This window comes from Zonotrichia albicollis, chromosome Z, assembly GCF_047830755.1.
Source record: "Zonotrichia albicollis isolate bZonAlb1 chromosome Z, bZonAlb1.hap1, whole genome shotgun sequence".
In the NCBI taxonomy this organism is placed as follows: Eukaryota; Metazoa; Chordata; class Aves; order Passeriformes; family Passerellidae; genus Zonotrichia; species Zonotrichia albicollis.
Window position 1 is genome coordinate 46,309,059 of NC_133860.1, and position 24,813 is coordinate 46,333,871.

Sequence of the window (24,813 nt, forward strand, 5' to 3'; positions counted from 1 at the left end):
CGAGCGGCGGGAGGGGGCGTGGTGGTGCCTCGTGCCCGCCTCGTTGCCCCCGTCCCCGCTCCCGCCCCGCCGTGTTGTCTGCACGGCCGCGGCCGGGCGCTCTCGCGAGATCGGCGTTGGCGCCGTGACCTCCATGTGAGCGCGGCGGCGCTCCCCGGTAAACAGTGCCCGGGCCGGGCGATGGCTTCCGGCGCATCCCCGTAGCCCAGCCCGCCGCCGGCCCGCCGGCGCTTGCCGCGATCTGCTCTGCCTCGGCGGGATCGGGGAGCGCCGTGGGATCTGCTCGGCTCCCTTTCCTTCTCCCGCACCCCGCCGAGCGGGACGGGCGGCCCGGATTGCGGGCAGGAGGGTCGCGCCCGCTGCGCGGGGTTTGAAATTCCTGCCCCGTCGGGCCAAACAAAGAGCGTGGTAGCGTCCAGACCGCTCTCCGGCACCTCCCACGCCGTGGACGCTCACCCGCGGAGCGGACCCCGTTCCCACCCCTTGCCTGTGTCTCCCATCCTTCGCCCGCGTACGGCCGAGCGGGCGGCAGGGCTCGCACCATGTGGATCCAGGTCCGCACCATCGACGGTACGGAGACCCAGACCATCGACGACCTGAGCCGCCTCACCAAGATCGAGTGCCTGCGGGAGAAGATCGAGGAGACCTTCCGCGTGAGCCCCGACCGCCAGCGGCTCTTCTACCGGGGCAAGCAGGTGAGGCGGGAGCTCCCCTATGCAGGCGGACCCTCGGGGGTCTCCCCTAATCCCAGGCCCGGCTCTTTGTGCGACTCGGGGGTCCCCGTCTCCACCCATGTGCTGTTCTGTGAGCTCCCGCTTTTGTTTACTCCTGGTTCTGGGAGGAGGGGAGGGCAGCGGGGAGCCCACCCTGACAGAATGCTCCAGGACCCCCGTTTTCCCGATGAAGTAAAAACCCCAGTAAAACCCTTCACGGGGTCCTGGTGACATTCTTTTGTGTGTTTGTTTTCCCACCTGAGCGGTGAGAGGCTCCTCCCTCGGCTCCCGCCTTCATCTTGCCCAAGTGACAGTAGCCGGAGGGATGCGGGGGGATGGAGGGAGCTATCCCGCTCTCCTCCGCCCCGCCGCATCCAGGCAGGGCGGGAAGCGGGCCGACCGCGAGCGGTTTCCCGGGAAAACGCCACCCCGGCTCCGCACGTGGCGGGGCCGGGAGAGGAGGCGGCACGGGGTTAATTTGCTCGGGCAGAAGTTGTGATGCCACGGTGTCCTCGACTTGTGAGTCTCGGCATGTCCCGGGCGGGATAAGGGCGATTGCTGGTGGTCCAGCGAGGCGCTTCGTCCCCACCCCGGGAAGCCGCTATGGCAGCGGTGACTCGCTGGAAGTCTTCCATAAGGTGGAACCTCCCCTCCCCGGGGGTGATGGAAAGATTTTGTTGGGAGTATGTCGCCTCAGGCTGTAACTTCGCTGATAGGTGTAACCTTTGAAACCGCGTTGCGTAAACTGCGAGGTGTGCGCAGTGCTCGAGTAGTGAAAGTGAAGCATAGCTATTACCTGACGCGGAAAGCACCGAGTGTGTGGTACCGTTCAGGGAAAGTGACTCCGAAGATGCATCTTCTTACAGCAGATGAGTTTTGAGAATGCACAGCAGTGAGATTTCTGCCTCAAAAGAGATAAAGTGTGTATCTTTACAAACACATAGACAAAACTTAAAAAAGGGAAGTTTAACTGTTAACCAGGAGGCAAGCATTAGTGACTAGGATTTTGAACCTGTAGCAAATGACTAGATTTTTGTGTTCTACAGATTGGTGACAGTCAGCATTTGTGAGGGCTGGTCTCTAAGGATCGTTGTGTACAAATATGTGTTTTTCTGAAGGGGCCAAATCAAGGAACATGAGTCTTGGAGTTGTATAACTTAGCTTTGTTCTGTACTAGCACACTTCTTTGGGTACAGATGTTTATGTGGGGCAAACCCGAGGTTTTTACCCTAAATTCTTTATCTGAGAAGCAGGGAAGATGAACCTGTAATGAGTTGTGCTTTCCTGTGTAATCTGACAGTGGCCAGTCCAATTAGTGTGAACATTTTAGTTAACAAATGTCTTGCTTGAGAAAACGGGATAGTGAAATATTATAGCTGTAGTTGCCTACATGAGCAGCATGTGTGAGTTTGGTACTTAGTATATCCAGTTTAGGGCACAGTTGGAATCATGTTAGTGAAGAGTTAGGGAACTGGGTTTTTATAGTTTCACTCCCCATAAATGTTAATTTTCTTGTAATTACCATGATTAATTCAGAAGTTTCCTTCTTTATTATGGGTTGCTTTTCTGTTTCCATGGTGCTCACAAGAAAAAAGATCAGAAGGGTTGCTCTTGCACAAGTAAAACTGGATGTTGAGAACATAAAGCTAAATAACTTAATTCTTTTAGGGCTGTGATAAAATAAAGCAATATTCACTTTATTATTAAGAATAAAAAAAGGTCACTTTAGTTAAATGTAAAATGAACAGAAAGGAGTATACTGAGGTGAAAACTTAAACACCCCCTGAAGATTGCTCTATGTGTTGTTAAAAATATTATCTAGGTGAAATCCTTTTCTTATTTTATCTGTTTAGAGCTCAGTATGGTTAAATCTATACAGTCTGCTAGTAGAACCATGATCCTGCTACTGAATGCTGCTTACTGTAGTCTACCTGGGAACTTCTAGAAATCCTTGGATCTTACAAGCGGTGGGAAGCCTAAGTAATGTCCTCCTAAAAATGGGAGGTATATGAGGTTATAAGGATGTAGAAACCTAAGTGAGTCATTGTTTGTGGGCTGAATTTCAACAGCATCATGTTCTTAGCTTGCAGTAGAGAACAGTTTCAACTAAGATTTTGAGCTGGAGCCATAATTTTGCGGGAGTCTCTGTATCCAGTTAATATGCGATTCTGTAGTTTGCTGTTGTCTGATCTTCAAAGGCAAGTGTAAGAACTTAAGTGGTCAATACTTCTCGTGTCTGTTTTTAAGGGTTAAAATATCCTAGAACTACTGGAAGAAACCTAATGTTATCATTAATGTAGTACTTTGTATTTCTGTTGTGTTATGGTTTTTTTTCTTGTAATTGCCAGGAATAGCACTACTTTGTTGAATAGGTTGGCATCTTTTACTGTCAGAAGGACCTACCATTCACATGACCCAGATAGTATTACTCCATAACGTGTACAGAACATCCTGTGCTCTCTGGGATTCCACATTTCTGCCAAGCTGAATGACTCTACTAGCCACAGAAGTAAAGGCATATTCTAAATTGAGGTGGAACTTTGCCTGAAAGTTTTTTTGTTCATAACTCTGCAGTTAGCCAGAGAAGTCTACTGAACGTAGAAACCTGCAGTGATGTCTCTTACTTTCCCTCTTGAAGATGGTGGATCATTATCTGTAAGGATTTTCCTATAGCGCCACAAATATTTCCTTATGCTGGAATAAAACATATTTTAACCTTGCCCCACTACAGACTATTCACATCTAATATTTTTCTGTGTTATGTGTTAACTTTGAGTAAACTTGTCCTTAGAGAAAATCAGAAAAGCAAGACAACAATCTGATTTCCAGCAGTATGTTCTTTCTCCTAATTGGAAAGCATGTGAAGCTGTTCTAGAGAATAGAAATTCTTAGTTTACTCATGAAAGTGAAGGAGATATCTTTCCATTTTGACCTATGAGAGCAGATTTTCTGTAGAGCCAATTTACAGTCATTGTAGGATTTCTAGTTTCTTTCAGTTACAATCCTGGAAAAATAGAACAGTAAAAGTACATGTAAGTTTTAATTTGAAAATGCACCAGACAGCTTGAGGTTTTCTATAATACTGTAAGAGTATTGGTACCTACTTATGTTTTGCATATAACCAAACATGCACACTCTTGTATTTCAGCAATATCTACTGTTTGTGGAAGATAAGAACTAATGTCTTTTGTTGGCTTCTCTCATCATCTCATCCCACCCTGTTGGAATTTGAATTTGGTGAAAATTTGTAAATGACTACTGTTAAAAAACCCCATTATCTCAGTATCTTTTCCATAGTGCTTACCAGAACAGGGGGAAAAGACATTGGAGCCCAAAGGCTTCTTTGCCGATAGTTGTAGGAGTCAGTGACTGAAACAACCTTTGAAGTCATTAATCTTGTTGGTGAGGAAACCACTCCTAAGCTGTTTCATGGGGGACTGAAGTCAGCAGGAGGAGGTGAGAATATTGAAGCTGTTTATTTACTTGAGGTGAAAATTACTGCAAATCAGGCCTACTTCGCTAGAAGAAATTCAGTTCTGCTTTTGTGCACAAAGTATGGTGGTATGCATTGTGTTACTTAGCCATGCAAGTTGAATATTTAAAGTCTAGTTTGTCAGACTAGTTTGTCCAAGTATTTGAGTTTTGTTTCTGTAAAATTTAACTGAAACAATAGAGGGGTAAGAGGAGTGGAGGAGCTTTAGCTTTGCATGAGAACATGCTTGTGGTAAAGTAGCTTCAGTAAAACACACAGTTAAAAATCTGGCAATAGGGCATGCCTTTATTATACGAGAACTCTAGCTTCTGGGTAACCTGGGCTGGCACATGAATAGTGGGTGGAATCTCGTGTGAGCTGAGGCTTCCAAACTTCAAGTTTGTATACTGTATGTTTAAGTTCTTACTAATACTTACAACTTGGGCGAATTTCCCAAAAGCTTGAAAAGCAATACTTGAGAAGTCTTTCCCTCAAGAATGAGAGTGCTAAGCCTATTCATAGAACAATTGAGTTTTTTAGCACAGACTCTTCCCAGCTTTATTTTGCTTGGAAAATTGTAAATATTTTCAGCTGAAGCTGTCCAAACCCCATCTGCTTCAGGCAGAAATCTGGGGTGAGAAATCTTCAGCTGGAGCAGTGAAGTTTTTTTGTTTTAGAGAAGCAGTTTGAAGAAACCTTAGAAGGGAAGTAATTGCCATTCTTTGATGAAGCTGGTAACGAGTAGCTCTGTAGCATGAGGAGAGTCATGTGGAGTCTTCAGGTCAGATATGATCAGACTGCATGCCAAAATTCCCAACATAGTGAATTAATGGTGTATACTCAAAACTTACCTGATAGTAGGTTTGTTGGGCTTGAGTGCATTTTTATTAAATGATTGCAGAAGCTTACTAAAATTATCTTTTTGTTGAATTGTTTCTGTAAAGCTACTAATGCAATTTACCGTTCTTGGATCTGATTGTCTTTATTATTTAAAGCACCTAAACAAACTGAAGGCAAAGCAAAGAAACATAGATGAAAACAGTATACTTTATACTGTTTTGTATGTCTTATTTAAGTGTTAGGAACCTGAAAGAGCATTATGTAACCTCTAAGAAATTACAGCCAACTTTAGGGTGGTATTTTATGGCATGTATATTTACTCCCAGAATCACAGAATACGCTGAGTTGGAAGGGACGCACAGGTATCATCTAATGCAACTCTTCATCCTGTGCAGGACATCCTCAAAAGTCACACTGCACACCTGAGCCACACATTCATGTAATTAAGTTAGGATAGTTTAGTACATGTACTTTTTAAAATTAGTCTGGAAGCTCTTAGAAAAGGAATATTTTTTTATATTATAAAGAACTCCACAAACCCTTAGATGCAGAATGCAAGGCCTAGATGGACACTAGATTATGATGATTTTCCATGGTAATATGTAATCAAATGTTAATATCAATAACACAGTTATGAGAGGATTCTATCTTTCAAAACTATTAATTAAATCTCTGTTCTTAATGATTTAACTGTAAAATTATGTAAAAATGCACTTTGTTATTGGTTTTTTTTGATGTGCTTTTTAGATTTTTGTTGTTGACTATGGAAGCTTGAGATAATAACCAGTTCTTCATTACAGGTGTCCTCACAAGCTGCAGATAGCCCCTTGCTCTCGCTGGCACCACTGTTGCTGAACTTCAGTTGCCTTTGCTATAGAAGCCCATACCATCATACAGGAGGTACTTGACCCTTCTCATCTAATCAGCGCAGGGATGGATGATTCTTTCCATGCTGCTGAGGATCTCTATGCAGCTATATATTTTGACATGCTTGCTTTTTTTTTTTTTTTTTGTATTTTTTAAGGACAGTATCAAATAACATCCAAGAGCGTCCAGAAGGCACCATGAACTTCTATTTACTTAATTATTAGAAGGCTCCTTAGAATGGCAGAAGAAGAGAAACCTTGCTGCTCTAACTTCCAACTAGAAGTTAATGAACAAATGTTCCTTTAATGGGACTTAGAGTTTCATCCAAGAAGAAACTAGCATATCTAAACTAACATTTTTTTTCTGTATCTCAGTAACAAAGGAATAAATAATCTTCAAAATATAATCTGCCTTATAAAAAATTTAATTTGGAAGAGGTGCAGACTTGAACCCTTTGAAGCGATTAGTTCAGACTGAGCATAGCTGCATTTACCATGATTTTCTGATAAAGTCAGGAAGTCTTGCAGCTCTTGACTTTCTGCTGTTTTTGTGTCGGTACTAATCTTGTACACTGGAATCTGTTTTGGATTGTATTTATTTCAGACCAAAAGGTAAAATACCTTGGTACCACCCAAACACTCTGCAAATAGTTTTGTAGAAAAGGTGTAAAACCCTCTCATTTATTGGAGAATGTAGGCTTTTGTTCTTAATTTTAGGTACAGAGTTTCAGGAAAAGTGTCAATGTCTTCTCAGAGAAAGTTAGTCTTGTTGATTGAGTATGAAGATGACTAATGTACATTTATCATTATGTTTACACTGAGATTGATGTGTAATTGCCAACAGTATCAGCAACAAGATTCTGTAATTTGTTTCTATGTTGTGTGGCTTTTTATAGCATGACAGACTTCCTCTTTGTGGGGAGAGTTGAACAAACACAGCATATTTACACTGGGGTACAATCCAACTCTGCAGTTGTAGAAAAGCCTTGGTTAGATTAGGAAAGCTTCCATATTCTTGTTACCTAGGAATTATTTTCACTGTATGCTTTCTGTTGAGATTGTGGGAATCTCTCTAAGACTATGATACCTACTTAAGATACAGTTAATTGATAGAAAGTAATTTGATACTATCCAGTGTTATGACTGTCTTTTTCCTTCTGTCCAGGGCAGGTCCTTAGCTGTTGTATAACACACATAAGCAGTCAAAAGGGAGCATATCCTCTGATGTAGCTTGTGTCACCTCCTTGGAGTTTTAGGTGGCATCACATATTCAAACGTTCTTGTAGGCTGCTTTGAAATGTGAGTCTTGTGGCAAAAAATTTACAGAACTGAGTCTAATTTAGACCATATTCTCCAGATACTAATAACTTCTTTGGTTACTGTGTTACGAAATGTTGTGGTCTGTCTGTATTCTGTTTTGGAGGAATGTGGATCTAAAGCCTGTCAGAGAACTTGGTTGTCCAGATAATTCACCTACTTGTGTGTTTCTCTAAAAGAGAGAGCAAAGACACAGCAATGATTTTATCTTTTTTAAAAGTCTTTTAAATTGATGAATACATTCTCCTTCTTGAAATTAGGGAATGATCTGCCATTTGCATTTATTTTTTAACAGCAAGCCATGAAATCCAATTCAGGAGAAAAAGCAGTAGTAAGTCTAACCTGGGATTTCTTTTTGTATTTCTGAGGGTGACCCATGGTTTCTTTCGTATATCTTTTCAAACACAATAGAAGTTATTTCCTATTTAGAAAAGTAAATCTGTATTGTAGTTAGATTTTGTATAAGATTAGTAGGTGTAGCTATTTGGTTTGTATTAGGATCTCTGCTAAAAATAGGAGGGGAGAGTTAGGCGAAAACTTGCAGGAGTACCAGAGAAAAGCCTGTATGAACAGAGTGTGTTTATGTCTTGCAGAGTATATATGTAAAAACCTCAGTTAAATGTGGAAAAGGTATAGTGAAGCCCAAGCCCACACTTCAGAACTGGTCTGCTGTAGACATGTGAGAAGGAGCCAGTAAACCTTGTAGATGTGCACTCTCTGCTTAGAGATGTTTGCCTTCTTATCCTCTTGATATAATGGATTGTTTGAGGAGATGCATTGTTCAGGGCTGAAAATACCTTGGGCATTCAACAGTTACTGATACATTACACTTCACTGATGGCATAAAAAATTTGCCCCATGTTACAGAAGAATGTGGGATGTTTTAGTAGAATGATCACCAGACAAAATATTTTTTGACAGAGCAGACTGTATGGAACCTGTAACAAATACTGTTAAAACTACAGTTGCTTGAGGAGGAAGTGGATGTCTTGGAGTTTTGTACCCTTGAAGTCAGCCTATATTAAATATGTAAAGACATTAACTTTCTTAGATGGTTGGCTACTAGATTCTCCCTTTATTTTGCTTTTTTTTCTGTTGTAGCTGAGACAATTGCACTTACATGAGAAAGTGTCACTACACAGTTACTGTAAAAACCTGACTATGTGCCTACTACTCTGAATGTGATTAATACATGTATTTAAAGATACCAGAGTCCTTAAGCATTCTTTTAAATAGAATCTAGGTGGAGGTACAGTTTTTTCATGTGAAATTAAAAATACTGATCACGTTCTCTTTCAACTGTGAAAATGTAAGCAAACTGAGCACACTCCGAGAATGGCTGAAGTCCATAAACAAGGGTCCAGTGTTGGATAGTAAAGGTTTTTGCATTGCTTTTCTCCTGAGCTTATCCCATTGCCCAATATTCACTGTTACATAGTGACAAGTTGATTTTGACTTACTAGGTGCTGATTAGAGGTATGTTTGAATGTTTCTGTGGAATTTAATTCCAACAGCCTACTTTAGGCAGGAAAAGTTAGGTTTGTACACCAATCTTAAGATGGAAAATACATGAAGTTCTGGAAGTCCACTTTGCTTGCTTCCAGTAAGCACCCAGCTGGAAGTTACAGATTCTTGATTTCTTTAGACTAATACCCTCTGGGTAACTAGTTCTGACAAACTCCTAACCAAGTTTTTTACTGAACTTGAAGATCTTCACTCATACACATTTCCTGTTAGATTTGCCAGGTGCATGTAATGCCTGTGCAGAATAAGATTGACGTCACTTAATTTTTCATCCTACATTGTTAATTAAAGAGCTCATCTGCATAATTGTAGTTTATTTCATCTGTATTGCTAGATACAGGCAGATTTCTTGGAAAAGAAAACCTCAGAAGATGCTTGAAGGCACACCTTCATAGGTGATCAAAGATCTTTATTGACAAGTGCAATGGATTAAGGTCATCCCGCTCCTGGATCACTCATTAAGGTATAACCATTACTATGTGCTTTCTTGGGAGGTCTCTGTACCTGCTGTAGAAGCCATAATGAGCTGTCCTTCTGCTGGGACCTGTAGTTAGTGTGATAGTAATGCAGTATCATACCACATTCTGCATGATTATTCATGCCCATGTAAGTGCAGCTTCTACATGCTTTTAAAGTAATTTGTGGCTTGATATTTCAGGACAGTTCTTCTAACAGTGATAGTAGGTAGGTATTGATTCCACTATTGCATTTCTGTGGCTGCTCTTGTGTAGAAGTGTAAGCACAGTGCTGTGTTACCTTTAAGTATTTATAAAAAACCTTCTCTTGGACTGTTTTGAAATTGATAGTGTCTGTAACACATTATGATGAAAATACATTTGGAAGATGTAAGCTTTTTATCAACTTATATGTATTTAGAATAGTGATAGAGTGCTAGATACAGTAAAGCTAGTTGCTCTTTAGTGTTGTTTTATTCAGAATATGTTAATGAAGCCATAAAGGCTTTTGAAGCATGCCAGTCTTTAAGAGGAATTGAAACTGAAAGTGAAATCTACTACTAAGGAAAAAAAATCGATCTTTTTCTTATGGCAGAAGAATCAGAAGAGCTGGTAAAATTTCATAAATGAAATTGCCTGTTCAGTTATTTTTGCTCTTGGACATGTTCTAATCACCCATTAGAAATCATAGCTGAGTTGAAGGAGATTATCTGATACTTGTGTGATTACTTTTGTTTCTCATTTGCGTATATGAACTTGTAACTGACAAGTGACTTTAAATGCTTATTAAACATGTAAGGTTTATTTATTTTCTTTTAATGTGCTGTCCGGGCAAACATTTTTAGGGAATCTTCTTAGTGTCTTTATGCAGCAGAATGGGATAAAATTGTCTACTATAATTCAAGAAAAACCATCATAAAAACCATCTGCTCTCCTGCGTGAAATTTCTCTAAACACTGTTTTCCAAATTTGTTACTCCAAGGATTTCAGTTGTCAGTGATGAAGTGATAGCTAAGCATAGGTTTCAGATTCACATATCAGTTCTTGCAAGTGAAAAACCATGTGATTAATTCTGCTGGTTGAGTTTCTATGGTACTCTGCCTTGTTTCTAGAAGCAGACCCTGTTGCAGTGTATCAACTTGGTCTAAAGTTATACAGTTGCTCATACTCAGGAACATGCTTCTTGCTCATAGAAGAGCTGTTTCCCTATCACAGTAGGAGACATGTGAAGTGTGCTTATGTCTGTTACTGTGCTTTGAGACTTAAGTGTGACCTCACTAGTCACAGAAAAATCTGGTGTCATAAAATATTCCTGCAGCAGAGAGTATAAGTGATAAAAACAGAGGGGAAAAAACAAGCCACAATCACTTTGGCAGATCATAGAATCATAGAATGGTTTGGGTTTGAACGGACTGTAAAGCTCATCTTGTTCCAAATGCACTGCTGTGGGCAGGGACCCCTTTCACAGACCAGATTACTTAGGGCCCTGTCCAATCTCTCCCTGAACACTTTAAGGAATGAGGCATCCACAGATTCTCCAGGCAACCTGTTTCAGTGTCTTACCACCCTCTGTAAAGAATTTCTTCTAATATCTAGTCTGAACCAGTTCTCTTTCAGGTTTGAAGCGATTGTCTCTTGTATTTTTACTACATGCCCTTATTAAAGATTCCTCTCCATCTTGTAGGCTCCCTTTGGGAACAGGAAGTTTGCAATTAGGTGACCCATAAGCTATCTCTTCTCCCGGCTGAAAAAAATCTCAGTTTCCTTGTAGGAGAGATGCTCCATCTCTGTCACTCCAATCGTGCTTTTGGCCTCCTCTGGACTCACTCCAACAGTTCCATGTCCTTTCTGTGCTGGGAATGCTGTGGTGCAGGTGGGGTCTCAGCAGAGCAGAGCAGAGGGGCAGAATCCCCTCCCTGCCCTGCTGCCCACCCTGCTCTGGATGCAGCCCAGGACACGTGTGGCTCTCTGGGCTGGCAGTGCCCATGGCTGGGGCAGGTCCAGCCTCTCACCCACCAGCACCCCCAATTCCTTCTGGGCAGGGCTGCTGGGATCTGGTCATGCCCAATCTGTGCTGGTACCAGGGGATTGCTCTGACCCAGATGCAGCACCTTACACTTGATGTTATTAAGCCTCATGAGATTCCCATGGACACACTTCTCCAGCCTGTCCAGGTCCCTCTGGATATCCCATCCTTCAAGTGTGTTAACAACACCACTCAACTTGGTGTCATCTGCAAACTTGCTGAGAGTGCACTCAATTCCATTGTCTGTGTCATTAATGAAGATTAATTAATAAGACTTGGACTTTAAACCATTGACCATTACCCTCTGGATGCCACAATCCAACCACTTTCTCAACCATTTAGTAGTCTAAATTTTATGCATTTATTCTGTAAATTAGACGACTTTGCAGTCATCAGTTTGTTTGGCTGATCATTTAGTTCATGTTCATCAAAGCTGACTAGACCAAATAACAGATTATTTAGGGTTGAAAGGGACCTCTGGAGGTCATTTAGTGCAACCCACACCCACCAAGGCAGGGCAACTTCAAACAGGTCAGTAGGAACATTTCCAGGTGGGTTTTGAAGGCCTACAAAGAGGAGACTTGTCTTACTGTTGTGCAGGAATAGGTAGTTTGGGTATGCTGATGTGTGTGTGCCTGCTGTTAGAGAAGGCAGCTTGTTACTCAAGGCCTGGCCTTGTTAAGTCTTTGTTCCTGTGAATGTTAAATATAACGATTCCTGGACAGATTCCTTTTTTCTTCCTCATTTTTTTGAAGTTGGGGTTTCTTTTACCTTTCATGCTAATAGGGAGGACTTACTTGTGGATTAGTTCTATAACTTAATCTGCAATCATGACTGAAGAATAGATTGTGAAGACTAGACACAAGACATTTACCTAGCTATTGTAGATAATTCAGGTTGTTCAGATTTACATCTTTACTGAATTAACTTTAAATTTTAAACTGCTGTACCCCAAAATATTTTTCTGTCAGCCTGCACAGGACCTGTCCTTAGAGAGCAGGAACAAAGGCAGAGGAGCAAAACTCTCATCTGCATGCTGCTTACATACTTTTGGTCTACCAGGAGCAAAGTTACCATTCTTTCTCCAGTGCATTAGCTTTCGGAAGATTTCCTTATTCCTTCCTTATATACAGGATTCTAGGAACTACACTGTAATCTCTGCCACAGTTTGTGCAATCCAGTTGGAACAGAAAAATGGAGCAGTTATGTGTCTCCAATAACATCCAATTTATTACTTATTTCAGAATTGGTCTCTTTTGCAGATGTACTGCTCAACTTTTTAACCATTTTGCAACCAAGAAAAATCACTTGGGAGGGATTAATCTTAAATGTGCCCTGGACTGGTGATCAGAAGCTGTAGCAAGGTGGATATCCCCTCCAGTGCAATTTTGCAATGTATTTTTGTCTTTGTTTTGGGTTTCTTTGTACTTTGAATATAAGAATAATGCTTTAAACTTATTAACAGTGAAAATACTTGTAGTATTAACAGCCACAAATCCTGGAGTGTAGTAGGACTGCAAGAGCACTTCTATGCCCTTTGTGAAAGAGTTGTCAAAAGTGTAGGCAGTTATGACATGGTGGGATGGAAAATGTTACTTAAGCACCTCACCTCTCAGTATGAAGAAGGCCCAGGCATATGAGGTGGTGTTGGTAGTCACCTGAACAATCACATCTACTGGAGATTTCTGCTTTAAGACTTGTATTCCTTTAATAGTTACAGCATGAAAATCTTCAGTATGATTTTGTGTGCTGTGTGTTGAACAGGTTTGAAAATGGGCGGCTGAGTGAGATTCTTTCCTGTACCTGTTGACCAGACAGCTGTGTCAGCTTCAACTCAAATGAACTCCTGTTTACAGGTCCCAGCTGTGGGTACAGTAATTATCTGCAGTAAGGAAAGTTAACTTTTTTGCAAGATTTTAAGTTCATGGAACAAGAACTGGTTCAGTGATTGACTGTCAGCTTCTGTTCATAACAGTCCCCTGCCATTTAGAGTTGCTTTGAAAAAGCAGAGGGGCTGGAGAAAGAAATATAGATTCCAGTTTTGTCTATCCTGAGATCCTTTGAATGTTAGAGAAAACTATTAGTGAGGAACTGGAGAGGTGCTCCTTTGTTTTCTTTCCTGTTCCTTCTTCCCCCCACTTTCTTGTTGTATCGATACTGCCCACAAGCTGATGAAACCTGTCCTTTTTGAAAAAAATTATGAAATGTGTTGAAAATAACACCTGTTCTTGAGAAAAAGGGTAGATAACTTTTTTTGTTAGAATAGTTTGGAAAGATGTCAGTTTTTTAGTGCATGTTTTTCAGTCATGCATGTTTTTCTCCCACTGCAGTGTGAAGTAAAGTGTAGCTGATACTAATTTTGCTGTCTCAAAGCAATACATTATACTTTCAGGTGAATCAAATCTCTGCTTCAAAGATGCCCTAGGTCATTAATGGTATTTAACTGAGCAAAGCAGCAGTACTGCTTCTTGTATTTCCTAATTTGTAATTTTTTTGTGTTTCTCAGCTTAATTGTAGGTAGGTGACAATTGTAGAGATGTCTGTTCCTAGTTTTAAGTCTTCCAGTGATTTTTAATCAATGAAATTATGGTTGCAGTTAGCTTGAGGAGTTCGTGTTTGCATATACTCAAGACATAGGTTTTTATTTATCAGTAAGATATGGCTTCCCTCTTCTGGTCTGCACAATTATTGTCTATAAAAAAAAGATTTAAAAACTATTTAGGTACCTTAAGGTAGAGTTTTACAAGTACACGTTTCTTTTGACAGCTTGAAGATGGACACACTTTATTTGACTACAATGTTGGACTAAATGACATAGTTCAGCTTTTGATACGTTCCGATTCTGAAGCTCCTACCACTGCATCTGTGACAGATCAGGATGGAGAAGTCAATCCCTGTGCTGCTTCCAACTGCAAGAACAAAGTCAAAAAAACAAACAGTGGATCACCGAGTCAGCCATCTACATCGTCTCGCTCGTTTCTCATTGATCCTGGCATTGGATTGTACAAGGTATGTACAAACTTCACTCCTGCGGGTTTAATTTTATTTCTAGAAAAGTATTGTTTTATTGTTTCAAAGAGTGTATCCTCATTGCTTTCTTTTATTACTTAATTCTCAATTTGGCTAAAATGAAATTCACATAATTTAAACTGACTCTTGGAGAGTCATGAGCATGTCCCTTGGACCAATCTCTCTTTTCAAGAGAGTTCTCAAACTCTGACACACTATGTTCTTCAAAACAGATTATTGAAAAACTTAGAGTAGCTGTGAAACAAATACTTTCTTGTGAACAAAAGAAGCTAATAAAGAAACTGGTTTAAAGTGTAGCTTTTACCCTTCTTTCTTCTTCAAGCTTTCCAAATCATTGTTTTAGTACTAATGATTCAATGCTGCATTAGAACTAGACAAATTTTGGAAATACACAATTTCTTTAAGCTATATGTTATGTAGTGATAGCTTTTCTAATGTCGATTTTTTAGGAATTGCATACCTAGTATTCATTTAGTTTTGTACCTTGTTGAATTTTTCAGCATTGTTAGAAGGACTATATCAGAGTACCAAAAGTTTAATTTAAACAGAAAACGTGCAGTTTCCAGATTGCTAACTTATTGAAAATTTAGTAGAATGTGTGTATATTAATATATCTATGTATATCTATCTGTAAGGAATGATAGCTTTCACCTCCTCTTTGGGTGTTTCTCTTAGATAAGACATAGCCATAACAGTAATTATTTTGCTAGAAAATGTCCACAATTACAGAGAAGGAAAAGGAAGTTGAGGTTGCCATAAATGCAGCTTGCTACAGTGTTGCCTTGAGTCTTTGAAGAATTAACAAATCTGGCTGAGAAAACCATGAGCTGGGCCACACTCTGGCTTGCACCTAGCTCAAGTCTAAGGATGGAGCAGAGGGCTCATGGCCCTGTGTTGTTCCAGTGAGGTACAGAGGAACAGCTGCACCAGGCGTTTGCCTCACTCCTCCTACACCATGTATGACAAGCCTTGCTAAAAGTGTGTTTTCTTTATGGAGATAAGGATGTGCACAAAGACTATCAGGCAGAGAGGTCAGAGAGCCTTTACTGCCACCTCAGCAGATGGACTAAAGTGTTTATTTTACCTTTTGTATCAATTGTAAAATCTTACCAAAAGTTATTAAAATCTTCATTAAGTCCAGTTTGCACAGTAATTTTCACACACCTAGGAATGCAGATGAAAAAAGAACATGTCTGTGTAAGACCACAGTCACCACAACCCCACCTGCAACATGACGTTGTTCCTTTTGGGTAGGACCAAAAATTATAATATAGAAGGGGTATTTTTGAGACAAAAGACAGAGGGGGAAAGCACCTCTGCTTGCTTGGTATAGGCTGACAATGTCTCTCCTCCTTCCCTGAAGGGGCACATTTAGGTGGGCATTGTACCTCTCAGTTGCATTGGAGCAGACCCAGGAGTATTTATTCACGCACATATGAATACTTATTTATGTTTGGGAATATTTATTATTATAGCTGAATATATATATATATATACACATAAATATATATAAACTTTTATTAGTATACGTGTGTATTAACATATAGGTGTTTATAGTGCTAGGAGATCTCTGTTACTGTTACCTTCTGTCATGACACATATTAACACTCTGTGGTTAGTGCATTGCTCACTGGCGATCCTGAACCCGCCACCTGGTACTTCAATGAGCTGCACTATTGACCAATCTGGATACTGAACACAACCAGACATAGTGCTGAATTAATCAGGAATCAAGCCCAGTGGCACCCAGCCCTCTTGATCTCTGAAGTCCAGCTGGAACTCCAAGGGGTTCATTCTCTGCCAAATTTCTGTAGCCTTAATACAGCAGAGGCTGCCACACATATGCAAGTTAATTTCAGTTAGACTTCTGTTTGTTCTCTGAGAAATCAGGATGTCACAAAATCAGTGGCTTAAATATGGAGACTCAAGCTTGTGTGCTCCCTTTTTCTTTTATATCCATTTATTACAATAGGAAGAGCTCCAGTTCTTCAGTTCTTAAGCTTTACAATTAATCAAGGAGTGTAAAAGGTAATATGAGAAAGACTGATCTGAAGAAAAGGGTACTAAAATGGTTTTTTTTTCAAGAATATTACATTTCAATGTGTTAAAGGGTACTAAAATGGGTTTTTTTTAAGAATATTACATTTCAATGTGTTAAATATCAAGTAGTCTCTTAGTTGCTTTGTTCAGGATTAAATCAGAAAATAGAGAATGGTGATATCAGCAAACATACTCAAGGAAACCTGTTTGGTCAAGTCAGCTGAAATTTTTGTGATGTCGCGTTCCAGCGTGATAACATTTTCTCCTTCATTACTTGTGAAGTATTACTTTTTCAGTCAACAATGTGTTTTCAGTATATCTAGAGAAAATTAAGGGTATAGTAATTTTACTGTTTCTTATTTATAGAAAACAGTATGAATGCATACAAATTTCTAATTACAGTATTTGAAGACTTTGAAGAATGTTTTTTTACCCAGTATTGTAGTTCAAAGGTTGCAAACTTACTTAATGCAAGTCAGTAGAAAAGGCCTAGAGCCTAATGAATGGAGGTACATTAGGTGGCTAAATAGGTGGATATATTTAGTGATTTTTGCATTTCATTGTCAAACAATAAGGAGTAGTTTAGTTACTTGAAGAAATGTTTTAACTTACTCTGTCTGCGCAAAGTCCTGTGTCTTGCTGGATCTTCATCCAGAGCTAGACTCAACAAGATACCTATTACTTACTCTATGCTGTGGATATTCCAAATGTCTGTGCTCTACTCTCTCTTTCTGATTTCAGCTAGCAGAAGGAAAGTTAGTTGGTATGGAACCTGCAATTCAAAAAACTATTAAAAAAAATGGTAGAGCTGGTATTGGAACTAAAAGTTAATAATAAATTATTGTTAGATGGTTAAAATACTGATTTAAACAGAGTTTCTCTGTGCGGTCATTGTGTATTATATAAATGAGAATATTGTAGCTTGTTTTATAGTCCAGTTGTACTTGACATCTGATACAGTTCTGTGGGCTCTGAAGGACTAGCAGTGGATGGATTTATGTGCAACTCTTGTTCCTTGTTACTAAGAATTGTTAGTGGTATCTGGTCTAAGAACTGGGAGACCATCCCAAGATGGACCTGATGTTACTGAACAGCACTACCTTGTCTAAGCAATGGCCAAAAAGAGGAATAACAGGATGAGTTGCTAGAGAGCAATTATAGTAACAGTGACTTGAGCGTGCAGGAATGATGTTAGAAAAAACAAAGCTCTTTCAGAAGCATATGTGTTTCATTTTCTGATTCTAACATTTTAGAATTTTTCTTTCAAAAAACACTGACTGCAGTAAAAACATTTTAGCCAAGAAAAAAACCACACAAATGGAATCTGTAATTAAAATCAGTGTTTGTTTAATACTGTTCACAAATAGCTACTAATAAAACAGTTCTTAAACCAAACTCCACTTGCACAAAATTATTGTATTATGCTCCTCAGGAGTCTGTGGTAGTAATTATTTGCTCTTACTCTTTGCAAGCGTGGGAAGTATGTTGTGTAATTATTCACATGTAATTATTTATGCCTGTATTTTAAAGGAATGATTAAGGGAGTTTACATTGAGGTATTGTTTTATTACTAGTTTTTGTTGTTCTGGATCTGGATATGATGGATTTTAACTTGGCTACCATGGCTTCTTTGGCACTTGCATAACTGGTTGCATGAAGTAGCAGCAGATGGGGAGTCCTTAATAGTGTGTATCTCATTCAGCTGTATTTTGGAGAAGAGGAAGTAAAGCACCACTGAGCTGCAGCTAGTTCAAACATGTAAGATTACATAGGGATGCCTACATGAAGTTTCCTTTTAGAAGTGTCAGAATTCACTGTTCATATTTAAAATCTATTTAAAAGAGATTGATAGACTTAAAATATGGCTCTCCTCTGGTTTGTTTGTCATGTGGCTGAAATTGTCGTCCTGGTAATAAGCTGTACTTTGAATACTGGAAATTCTAAGAAAATAAAAATAAAAATACATGTTGGTATTTTACATATGCAGAAGAACAAAACATAAGGTTTGGGAAGTTATCTGAAGAAGAGGAATGGCAAGAGTAAGCCAGGAATTCCTTTAATGGGATAAACTTGTTAGCTCAAACTGCTGTCAGTTGTGCTTTCAGATACTGAAGGATTGCTTTACTCTAAATATACTAAAACCTGTTGAATTTTGCTCTTGTGAAAATACAATAAGATTATTCATATCTTAGAGATTAGCCTTTGGAGTGTGTGAGAGTAAGTATCTGAATGGCACAATGTTGGTACCTGACAAAGACTGTAGCTTAAACCATATGTGTATTATGTATATGCATATCTGCATGTGTCTCATATTGATAATTAAAGATGTTTAATCTGCAGTAATTCTGTTGTAATAATTTTATAGGTGATGTGCTGTTGAAGTGTTTTTAAAATATTTTATTTCAGCATTCTCAGTATTATTAAGGGAACATCTGTTTATTATCTGAAGACTTGAGAAAATGCAACAAGATTTAGAATAGTAAAATGGTTCGGTTGCTTAATACCAGTAGTAATACTGTGGGTACAGAAGGGAGACGTTCTGGAGATGAGTTCCATTTCTTACAGTCATAACATTCTGGCTGACTCTGGTGGCAATCTAGTGTCATGGTTTGACACTGGCGCAATGCCAGTGCCCCCATGAAAATGCATTCTCCCTAGTGTCTGCTGTGAGATGTGACCAGGAATAAGCAAAGCATGCCCCCACTCAAAAAGAAAGAAAACTTTATTAACTAAACTACAGCTCTAAGTAAAAAGAAACACACAGGGAAAATGGAAACCTTCCAAAACATTTCCTCCTCCCCCCACCGAATTCCAATACATCCATCCCTCAGATTTCAACTCTCAGTCCATCACAATTCTTTAGATAATCAATTCTCAGTTCATCAAGAGGAGAGGAATCCTTGTGCCATAGGCTTCCCCAGGAAACACCGTTGAAACCTCGTGTGCTTCCGTGTCACTTGTGGCACCGCCTGGAGAACATCTGCCATCGTGACCTCTTCCTTCCATGCCCAGTGCTCTCACCACTGCACATGGACCAGGGCTGCTTCTAGGGTCCTTTTAAGCACAGTCTCACCTTTGGGACACCTGTCCCCCTCAGATTTCACTCCCTGGGGCCAAGGGGTCTCAACATTGAACCCTCTTGGCTCTGAGCCATTGGCTCCCCCTGGATGCAGTCTCTTGTCACAGAAACATGGTTCTGTCCATGGCTGTAACAAGAAAAATCCAGCTAAGGCCACTCTATCATCTCTTCCCACCTAAGATTCTTCTCTACTCTTCCGCCATCTTTCACTTTGCCCAGACCTTCACACTTGCACATTTCCTTCTTCCATTTCATCTCTATCTCTCTTCTAGGAAAGGTTAATGTTCTGCAAAGTTTTCATTGTCCAAAAAAGGGTTAAAAGCTAGGACTCTGCCTGCCCAAAGCTCCCACAGCGTCTGACACCTTCTTGCTGCACCTCCCCGCTTCTTCTCTTTCTCGGCTGTGCTGCCAGCACAAGGTAGCAGTCACAGGCACAGGCTGTACTCTCTGTGTCTCTCTCTCTCTGTGTCTCTCTCTCTCTCTCCCTCTCTCTCTCTCTCTCTCTCTCTCTCTCTCTCTCTCTCTCTCTCTCTCTCTCTCCCCTCTCTCCCTCCTGCGGCGCTGCCTGCCGCCTCCTGGTGCTTCTCCCAGCCTTCCATGCCAGGGTCTCTTCACCTCCCATCTCTGTCCCAGGCCCAGCCTACCTCACCCGGCCGCATGGCTGCCCAGTGGCGGCAGCTGGACCAGGGAGAGATCCGAACTCTCTCCTCACTGGAACTCAAGAGAGCTTCCCCCAGGAGTGCTCTGCTTTTAACCTCTGTGTTCTCAGAGGTGTATCCAATGTCCCCAGTGGTCACACCAGGTGCCAATATTCAAATCTGAACACCTATTGATGTGACCACAGCATATCCCAGAAAACTTACTTCCTCTCAAACCATGACATCTAGTTAGATTTTTTTCATATCTGTCCTTGAGTCTTTAATGATTAAAAAAATCTCGCAAGACAGAAAGGTAGAAGCTAAATAATAATTCCAGGTTGGAGGCTCAGGAAAGTTTGTAAACTGTTTGGTTTTGAGCTAGTATTTTAATACTCTGTGTGCTTATCATGGCCATAAAGAAGAGTGGGTGAAACAAGAGAAAAGGACAATGGAAGAGATCAGGAAAATTTTTGGATTTGAAGGGAAAAAAAGGTTAGCATTGCTTTTTAAAATGACATTTAATTTATATTTATACTAGATTTTAATGAAGGAAGAACAATAAAATACTAGAAATGCAAATAAAAGTATTTATGACTGTATATTACTTGAACTTGCAAGTAGTTATTATAGTTGATTGTTTTACTGATAATAAAGTTAAGCAGTAGCACAGTAAGTTGTCAGATTAATTTTTTTCTTAATAATTGGTGTTTTATAAAATGAGCATAAACTCATTATTGAATTTTCCTTTTAGATAAATGAATTGGTGGATGCCCGTGATATCAACATTGGAGCCTGGTTTGAAGCTCATATAGAAAATGTTACCCGAGCAACAAAGGGACATAAGAATGGTAAAGCTCAAGGGAAGAGTGGTAGCACTTACAAAAGGACTAATGGAAACTTAAATCAAGATCATTCTAGAGAAAATGCAAATAGTTTGGACAGTACACCTTCCACATCTTATTCAGACTGTATGGACACTGATGAAGAAGCTATTTATCATATCAAGTATGATGAGTAAGTGCTCCTGATACTATTTTGAGGACATCACATGTTATTTTTTTTGTATAAACTGAGAATTTCTTGAAGAAGCTTGGAATCAAAGAAAGCAAGTTCAATATTGCAACCAAGAAAAAGTGAAAAAAATTATAATGCTTTTCAGTTGGATATAGCAAATCCATTGGTAGCAATGATGTTTTTCATGCCTAAATATTTGTGAAGTATTAGTATCTTCTCCTTATAAGAATATCTTCCTATATAAGAATAGGCATCCTTTCTACATAAGAAAAAGTAAAGAACTATATAACCAAATTTTTACAGTTTTTATTTTCAAGTAAGGTTTTTTAAAATTTTTTTTAAAAAATATTTCTGGTGGATATGGAATTCCTCTAAATAGAGCTGAAGGAGAGCTCCCATTGAAGCAAATTTACGTTACTTAATTTGGATTTATTTTATTCGAAATAGAGTAATTGTGCACAAAATTTTGGATCTGCACTTATAGTATAGATTTGTTATTGAGAACTTTGTGACTGAGGGCTTGAAACTAATCTGGAACTGGAGGAAGAGGGCATTAAGGGTAGAGTTTTTCCAAGTTAGTTTAGGGGTTTTTTTGTCCCTTCTCTAGTCTTAACAAATTCTAGAGCCTGCAATGTGGGTGGGAAACCTTGAGTTTGAAAGGATTTTGTATTTATGAGCAGGCTTTGCACTGCTTCGTTTGCTTGGGAAATTGTTCTGCAAGTTTTTTGGTAATAATGTGTTAAAGCAGTAAGTTAAGCTTCAAAACAAATAAAATTTTTAATTAGTTGATTATTTTAAATTTTGATACTGAGATTAGTAAAAATACTGTAATCTGTGAAATATAAGGTTGAGGTAGAAGGATGCAGAGTATATTAAATATTAACTAAATGTAGATTTCCACAACACTTTTTTACAGTAGCTATTTCTACTCTAAAAGTTTTAGTACATAACTGCATCTGATTTACAGAGAGGACTTTTTGTTTCTTGTACATAATAGATACAATTTAATGCACTTTTTGGACTCTATGCTAAGTTTGGATTCCATATCTGCGACTAAGCATTTTACTTAAAATGTTAGAGAATTAAAAATTTGAAAATTACGTAGTCAACTATTATGATCAAAACAAAAAATATTTTTCTGTGCAATTAGTGTCCTTAGTGGTGTGATTTCAAAGACTTGTCTTTAATATTATCTGATTTTACATTACTGTGGATATCTGTAAGTTAGCAATTGGCATACATTTCTGAGAAAGTGTTTGTAACTATTGCTGTGAAATGATGGTAATTTTTTTTTTAAATGTATTATTTTTTTATGAGTTGGAATTACAGAAGTAGAAAAAGTTTCACAGCAGTTCTGATTTTTCTTTGGTATAGTCTTACTAAACTAAAAGATTGACCTCTATTTATGTGTATTTCCCTCTCAGCAAGTGAAGACAGTCTTTTTACTCCTACAAGGTGCTTATGTATAGCAGCTCTATACTCTTAGCCAACAAAATCAGGTAAAGCACAGAAGCATAATGTGGCAAAATGGTCACAGTTAAACTGATAAGTCTTAAGATATTGGAAGTTAGAGATTTTGGAAAGAAACATTATTGGAAAGTGCAACTTGTAAATTTATGAGTGAAAGTTCTTGATGGATGTTCCTGATACAATTCTTTTGGGGGCTCACTTTTTTTCTTTTAGCTTTACCCAGCATGCACATTCCTATTGTAACTACATTTGTACTTCTACCACTTTGTTTTCATACATTAGTGTTTACCTCTGATGTCTGTAGACAATGCTTTTATTCTGCCACCTCTTTGCTTGATGTGGATAAGTAGGAAAATCATGGTGTGCTTTGACACACAGTTGTTCTCTGCTACAGAAACATATTAATTTATCTCTTCACTCCTGTTCTTCATGTGTCATATCTTACTGTGAGTACTATGCCCTACACAGTTACTTGTGTGTGGCTGTTTTGTTTTTCAGGTTTGGATTAAGCATTTTGCTGCCAGATGTACTTGGCATTTTATAGTCTGTCCTTGTGGTGCTGTTTTGGAGAAACTTTTTTCTTTTTTATCTCTGATAGATGGTGGCTCTCATGGGTGACATAGTTTTAGCTCCATCTTTCCTACAGCAGGTGTTCTTACATGACAGAAACATGACACACTCTCCATTATAGATAGAGTAAAAATATAGAGTAAAAATTACTCTATATTTTTTATGAAAGACATAAACCTGGTGCCAGTAAAGCCATCAAAATTACTTTAATACATTGGAAGAACTGTATGTCAAAGATGGGCACAAATGTACAACTTCTCAAATCATAACTGATGCTTTTCCAATTTGAAAAAAAAACAATCACCACAAAGTTTACAGTTGATAGGATTACAGGGATAGGTCAGGTCACCTGTAATGCATTGAATTGGTCTACTCTACCCCCTAGACCTGTACATTCTCCTATAGCAGTGTTTCTCAAAGGATGAAGCAGGACTTGTCCTTTTCTTAAGTGAGAAAGCTGGCATTAGCACCAGGTGCTGCTAGACTTACATAAGTCCTGTACAAAACCTAGATGCTTTAATATGCAGTTTTAGATTTCATAAAAGTGTTCCTCCTCAGAGAGGTTCAGTGTTCATTTGTTCCTCTTTTTGTTTCTTGTTTAAGTAGTGTAGTTAGAGTGAATGTGAAAGGAAAAAAAAAATATGAGAGCTCTTTTTGCAAGAGTATAGTTAAGAGAAATTGCCCTTTCTGGGCAAGAATTAATTATAGTAATCTCGAAGGGGTAACCACCTTCGGATTAAACAGAGCTTTCCTTCCAGCTGTGACTGATGCAGATAGGAGGCACTACACATTCCTCAGTGATTTTGTAGATAACAGCACTGGTGAGTTGTTTCTGTAGTAGATTTCTCCCACCACTTCCACCACCATGCCCCACCCCAGCTATGTGTCTAGTATTTAACTAAATTGCTGCAATAGTTATAAGGTCCACTTATTTCTGCAGAGAGAAAACCTTGGGCCATTGGGAGGAAAAGAACTCGGTTTCAAATTGCACTTATCAAGAATTTTGACTCCAGTTCAAAGATTTATACTTGTTTGAGAGCCCTAATTTCACCAGTGAGCAAGACACCAAAATACCAGTTTTATTACCAATGCTGACCTTCAGGCAGTATCAAATTTCTTGACATCCCTTTCTGGCTATATAACTTCTGCACAGCAGTCCATCTTCTGCTTTTAGTTTCTGAATGCAGGTTTTTCCCTAATGTCAGCAGTTTGAAGGTGTATTCCTGTTTTTGTCAGTGTTTCTTCCTCCCCTTAGACTTTATTCCCTGTATTTCCATTTCATGTTTGCATTTGTGGGTATCACAAGGAGCCATTAAACACTTTAAAGTCAAGGATGTGCTATCAGGGTTCGTACAAAACTATCATACATTTCTTTCTTCTGCTCCCAGCAACTGACTTTAAATACAGAAGAAATTAACCTGTCTTGAACATAAAAAAGCTGAAAGCTGATTGTGAGGAAGCCAGCACATGCTAAGGTCCTAAAATTAGCTGAGATAACTGTAGGTGATCTCCACCACATTCTTAAGCTTGCTTAAGAATCACTTCCAAATCAGAAACAGGACATTTCAGTAGCAGAGTAGCACCATAAGGACATGCCTACAATGCTGTGTTATATCAGCATTTGCCCATTCCTCTTACCTTATTGTGTTTCATATTTGTTACTGGTGTAGAACTGGTTATCGTGTACTTAGTTTCAGGGAGAAAGTTCTCATTCTGCAAGTATTGGCTTCTTGATCATTAGCTCCCCAAAGCAGCAGGA

General features: G+C 39.2%; 1 protein-coding gene and 1 long non-coding RNA gene across 4 annotated transcripts in view; both read left to right on the plus strand.

The window, feature by feature from the left end:
- Nucleotides 1-24,813, plus strand: part of UHRF2 (ubiquitin like with PHD and ring finger domains 2) — an 82,754-nt gene continuing 57,941 nt past the window's right edge. The window contains exons 1-4 of one of the 3 annotated variants that reach the window (XM_074533293.1): nt 565-695; nt 12,476-12,577; nt 13,980-14,222; nt 20,752-21,014. In XM_074533293.1, coding sequence (XP_074389394.1) covers nt 12,542-12,577; nt 13,980-14,222; nt 20,752-21,014 — 542 coding nt within the window. In that variant the 5' untranslated portion in view covers nt 565-695; nt 12,476-12,541. Of the gene's footprint in view, nt 696-12,475; nt 12,578-13,979; nt 14,223-20,751; nt 21,015-24,813 lie in introns of all 3 variants that reach the window. The other 2 variants (XM_005488154.4, XM_005488153.4) reach the window with 2 other exon arrangements.
- On the plus strand, nt 702-6,086 carry LOC141727198 (uncharacterized). Its single transcript, XR_012578245.1, has 3 exons — nt 702-1,232; nt 5,826-5,925; nt 6,050-6,086. It is a non-coding gene; the product is annotated as an uncharacterized LOC141727198 (long non-coding RNA).